Source organism: Sprattus sprattus (genome assembly GCF_963457725.1).
Source record: "Sprattus sprattus genome assembly, chromosome: 9".
In the NCBI taxonomy this organism is placed as follows: domain Eukaryota; kingdom Metazoa; phylum Chordata; class Actinopteri; order Clupeiformes; family Clupeidae; genus Sprattus; species Sprattus sprattus.
In genome coordinates, this window is record NC_137928.1 from 3817416 (window position 1) to 3822995 (window position 5580).

The window sequence follows — 5580 nt, forward strand, 5'->3', positions numbered from 1 at the left end:
ATAGGTTTCAGCCAGATTCAGCCGGTGCAATCAAACCGTATAGATGTTTAAACCATTGCTGTCTTTGCCTATTAGTCATAATGTGTCAATTTGTGGTGCTTGAATGGCTAATATAACCTACCTAGGCTGCACCAAAACAGGAATAACCTAGGCGACATATTGCATATTGCTAAACAAAATGACTGATCCCCTTATCTGCACAGCCAAGCACTAGGTGACAGGAGTCAAGTCCCTAATGACAACACAAGATTATCTAGAGCATGCTCTCTGTTTATATCTGTGGGACCCTTGGGGTTGCCTGCTCCACTGTTAGTGTTGACATTACACTTGTGAGACTATGCTGCAATAACACGGTGGGCCACTGTTTTAACATGTGGATAGAGTGGAGATTGAGTGTTTTAACATGTGGATAGAGTAGAGATGGAGTGTTTTAACATGTGGATAGAGTAGAGATTGAGTGTTTTAACATGTGGATAGAGTAGAGATGGAGTGTTTTAACATGTGGATAGAGTAGAGATGGAGTGTTTTAACATGTGGATAGAGTAAAGATTGAGTGTTTTAACATGTGGATAGAGTAGAGATCGAGTGTTTTAACATGTGGATAGAGCAGAGATCGAGTGTTTTAACATGTGGATAGAGCAGAGATTGAGTGTTTTAACATGTGGATAGAGTAGAGATTGAGTGTTTTAACATCTGGATAGAGTAGAGATTGAGTGTTTTAACATGTGGATAGAGTAAAGATTGAGTGTTTTAACATGTGGATAGAGTAGATATTGAGTGTTATTTTTGTTTCATGTCTGTCACTGATTGGTTTCCCTACACCTTTTTTGTTTGCTCCTTTTCTCTCTAGATTTGTGGCGCTTGTGGTTATCACGGAATATAATGCACAGGACTCCATTCCCAGAGGGAAATTGGATTGCTATACCGTCAGATGCACTGACCGATGGTCACTGAACTCAGATCTCTTGTGGACCATAAGGAAATATATTTTTTTGATACCTAAAAAGAGGACAGGGGCGAGACTGTGATTGCACATTTTCTTTTATTTTTTTATTTTTTTTCGCCCCGCGGAAACAATATGGCGGCCACCGAAGCGTGCGCTGCCCCCGTCCAGGCGGAGAGCACAGAGACTAAAGCAGAGGAAGTGAAGCCCGCCAACGCCGACCCGGCGCCGGCCCAGGCAGAGGAGACTAAAGAGACGGTGGCCAACGACAACGACGCCACCCTTAACAACGAGCAGCCCACGGAGCAGCCAGCTGAGCAGCCCGCCGAGGGCAAGGCCAAGCCAGCCTCGGAGAACATCCTGGGCTCCTTCCTAAACAAAAGCGGCCTGGGGAAACTCATGGGTGGAGGCAAGAAGAAGAAAGAGCCCAGCGCAGGTGGGGAGGATGGGGCCGCTGCCACAGGCGACGCAGAGAAGGACAAGAGCCAGGCGGACGAGGGCAACAAGGAGCAGCCGGCCAATCAGACAGCAGATGGCGGCGAGGCCGGAGCCGAGGACCAGGCCATAGAAAAGGCGCCGGAGAACGAGGAAGTGGTGGCCGGAAAAGATGCCAAGCCCAAGCAAGGGGAGAAGTCCAGTGTGCTGGACTCCATCCGCAAGCCCGTCGCCAGAATTTTCTCACACAGAAGCACAGACAAGAAGGAGGGTGCAAGCGAGGGCAAGAAGGGTGGCAAGGTCCGGTCCAGATCCCTAGACAGGCTGGAAGATGCTGATGCAAGCACGGTGGTTGCCGTGGACGACCAGGCAGAAGATGCCCCGGAGGCGGCGGCGGCGACAGAAGAGTCCGAGAAGGCTGCCGCAGCTCAGACCACCAAGCACATGAAACGCTGGCACTCCTTCAAGAAGCTGATGGCCCAAAAGACCCACAAGAAAAGCACAGACGACGCCAAGGAGGGGGAGGGCGCCGAGGAGGGCGCAGAAGGGGCGGGCGACTCATCGACGCTCGACTCCGCAACGAAATCAGAACATTCCGGCCAGAAACGGTGGAAGCTGAAGAGATCGTGGACATTCCAGGGCCTGAAGAGAGACACGTCGGTCACGGGCATCGCCAAGGCCGCGAAGGAGGGAGAGAAAGAAGGCGAGGAGAAGGGAGAAGAGAAAGGAGAGGAAGCCGCCGCCGCCAGTGCAGAGAACGACCAGGGAGCTGAAGCCGGCTCAGAAGAGCCCAAGGCTGCAGTGGACGGAGAGACGCAGGAGAAGAGCGGCACAGACGGCGAAGAGGAGAAGGGGGCTGAAGCAGCTGCCCCACAGCGCGCTAAATCAGTGGACCAACATGCCAACGAGATCTGGACCTCGTTCAAGAAGCGCGTGACCCCCAAGCCGAAAAAGGCGACAGACGCCGCCGGTGCCGCGGTGGAGGAAGGGGTTGCCGAGGCGACGGCCACCGGGGAGCAGGAGCAGACCGACGACCAGCAGGCGGCTAAAGACTCTGGCAAGACGGCCAAGACGAAACGGACGCACTTCAACCGCGCCGTGTCGCTAAAGAACTTCATCATGCGCAAGGGCGGCAAGGGCACCAGCGTCGACCTCGGAGGTGAGGGCACGGCGAAGGAGGAGGCAGAGGGGCAAGACGGCGTGGCAGAAGAGGCGGACGCCAAAGCCGGTAGCGAAGGCACTGCTGAGGCAGCAGGGGAGGCCGCGGCGGCGGACACCCCTCAGGCCGCGGCAGAGAAGGAGGAGCCAGCTGCTGCTGCTGATGCCACCCCCACCCCCACCACCGCGCCTGCCACTCAGAGTGATGACAAGGCTGCAGTGGCTCAGGTGGCACACCCAGAGCCCAAGGCAGCTGTCACCGCGGACGAGAAGAAGCCCGATGTGGCCGCACCATCTGGTCAGCAGGAGCAGCCGGCGGCGGCGGCAGTGGTGGTAGAGTCACCGTGCCCCCCCGCCGAACCAGCCCCCGCCGTGGTGGTGGAAGCCGCCGTGCCTGACAAACCGGCGGCCGAGGCCAAGACCAACGGGGAGAACGGGTGCCTGGATGGCACCGCGCACAATCACGAGGCGGCCGACGGCGAGGCCACTCTCGAGACCAAGCTGGAGAACCTCACCCTCAACTGCAAAGAGGCCGTCAACGACGAGGTCGTCGTCGTCGTGAGCGGGAAGGCCAAGGACGGCAACGGGAAGTGCGGCGGCAAAGGAAACGCGTCGGCCCAAAGCGGTGAGTGTGCACCGGCAGACCTAGAACCTAGAACCGAACACCGCCACACGGGTGAGGGTGACATTACAGAGGCTATGGCAGAACTAGAGGCTGCTAGGTGCTTTGAGGGTGTACTAGAGGCTGGGGATGGAGGAGGAGGGTCTCCTCAAAATGGAGGAACCCAGGCAGGGTCAGAGGAAGCAAACGCTGAGCTGAGAGCTGACCCCGAGGAGGAGTTGAAGAAGATGTGTTACGAGGCTGCGTCCCTCATCGTCCAGTCAGTGGTGTCTGCCGCGGCTGAACAGTTAGAGAAAGAGATGGACTACCTGGACGGGAGTTTCAAATGCTCTCACCCAGCCAACAATGGCAATTACCCAGATATCAATGTCAGTTACTACCACTAAACATGCACTTAGACGCCACTTCCCCTACATACCCTCGTATCCTCAGCCTTACTGTGGGTGCTTAATATTTAGTGTTGTCCGCTTCTTCGAGGATAATATTTTAGGTCTTTATTTTTTTAAATCTAGACATATAGTCTTTTTGTCTGTACCACTGTTGAAAGCCATATAAATATATACGTAACGATATATATTCACTGCATATTCCAAAGTTCCCTTTAAATTGAAGTTAATGTGAATGTTTTGAAAATGCAAACACTTAAGATGTAAGTGCACTGGTCCTTCTGAGTACTCACTAATGGTTGTCTATCCTCTCTCAGGTCATAAAAGGTAGGCTAATCCCCGCGCCCTAATATTGATCTCTAGATATGAACACAGTACCAGTCAAAAGTTTGGGACACACCTTTAATTTTTTGAGACGTTTTTTCTTTACTTTTATCATTTTCTACATGGTAGATAACACTTTTTTTTGTTTAGTACATCATTCCATATGTGTTCTTTCGTAGATTAAATGTCTTCAGTATTAATCTACAATGTAGAAAATAAGAAAAGTAAAGAAAACAATTATCCAAAAAAAATGAGAAGGTGTGTCCAAACTTTTGACTGGTATGACTGTATGTCTGTGGTAGTTTACAGGAACCCTGTGTTAGATCAAAAACCCTGGTCTCGTTTCACTGTGATTTGACCCCCTTTTCTCCCTGTAGTCTTTTGATGGTGTGTGCCATGTGAATCTGTCCCCCAGTTAGATAGCTCCCAGAATTAGACGCAGATTAACAACAAAGAGTTAACCATCTGTCAACCCAATGTGTGAACGACTAACTGTAGTGTTGACTAACCTTATCAATGTCAATTAAAAAAAATGAAGAAATACTGATCTATTTTTTAAAACTATATATTCACTGTAATGTATCTCATCTCTTTTGTTTTGATCATTCACCAGAAAAAAAGGCGGGAAACGTGTGAAGCTGCAAAATGAGGATTAGCGCTGCATGGGATTCTGGGAGAAGCTTTCCCCACCCCACCCCCCCTCCCCACACCACCCAACCCAAACCCTCCCTTCCCCCCCCCCCCCCCCCCAAAAAATGGAGTATCCACTCGTTTGCATCACAGTTTACCATGGTGAGAAAAGATGCAAATCCATATAGCTGATTTAAAAACTACTCTGAAAGCAATAATACTACAGTCATCGATCAGCGCAGCTCAGCCTATCATTCCATCATGTAAATGTTTTTTGCTTGTCCTCTAGTAAGATTTTATATTGTCAATAAAAAGAAAATGGAAAAAAACTGAAACATTCCTCCTCAATGGTGAATCTCAAATGGTCTCTTTATGCCAAGATCAGAAAAGACTGTTAGTTTTATATTGACTACCATTTCGTTTGTAGTTCCCCCCTTAATTAGATATTTCAAAAGTGGAACAGATGTTTGAAAATAAAATGCCCTGGAGAATGTCCCCTTAAAAATTGTGGATTCACTGAGGAATGTGTCCCAATCTCTGTGTTTCTGTCTTTAGACTGTTACCCTGTGTACATGAATAAATCTCCATGAAATACTATGACAGTCTTTTTGGGTTTTATTACAAGTCTTCAACATACGGACAAGAAAGAACCGAACGGAGAGGATAGGGAGGAAAAGCTCCGGTCATTACCGTTTCTGCAGACAATACTGCGCGTGTGTGTGTGTGTGTGTGTGCGCACTGTTGCTGTCAATGTAGGGTCCTCATTATAAACACACTGAAGGAGGATAGACAAAGATGAGACCAACTTAAGGCTCTCGTGGTTTTGGAATGTGGGACATTTTTTTTTAATTATGCTCAGGGCATCTGATGTGTATATATTCCCCAACTTTAGCCAGTCTACTCTGGCAGGGGGACTGCCAATGGAAACTAGCCTTTTGGCTACAATTGGGTGCATTTACATTTTAATGTTTAATAATGTACACTGTCCCTGGCAACAAGTAAATGTAAATGTGAATACATCCTTGTAAGTCACTTTGGATAAAAGCGTCTGCTAAATGACTAAATGTAAATGTAAATGTGGG

The 5580-nt window shown here is 49.4% G+C and overlaps 1 protein-coding gene across 1 annotated transcript; it reads left to right on the forward strand.

Annotated features, from left to right (window-relative positions):
- Nucleotides 1-1270: 1270 nt before the first annotated feature.
- LOC308369986 (uncharacterized protein) lies at nucleotides 1271-3544 on the forward strand (the record flags this gene model as incomplete). The annotated part of the gene is made up of 1 exon (XM_080844545.1): nucleotides 1271-3544. The coding sequence occupies exon 1, from the start codon at nucleotides 1343-1345 to the stop codon at nucleotides 3542-3544; it is 2202 nt and encodes a 733-aa protein (XP_080700671.1). The 5' UTR covers nucleotides 1271-1342.
- Between the last annotated feature and the right edge of the window lie 2036 nt (nucleotides 3545-5580).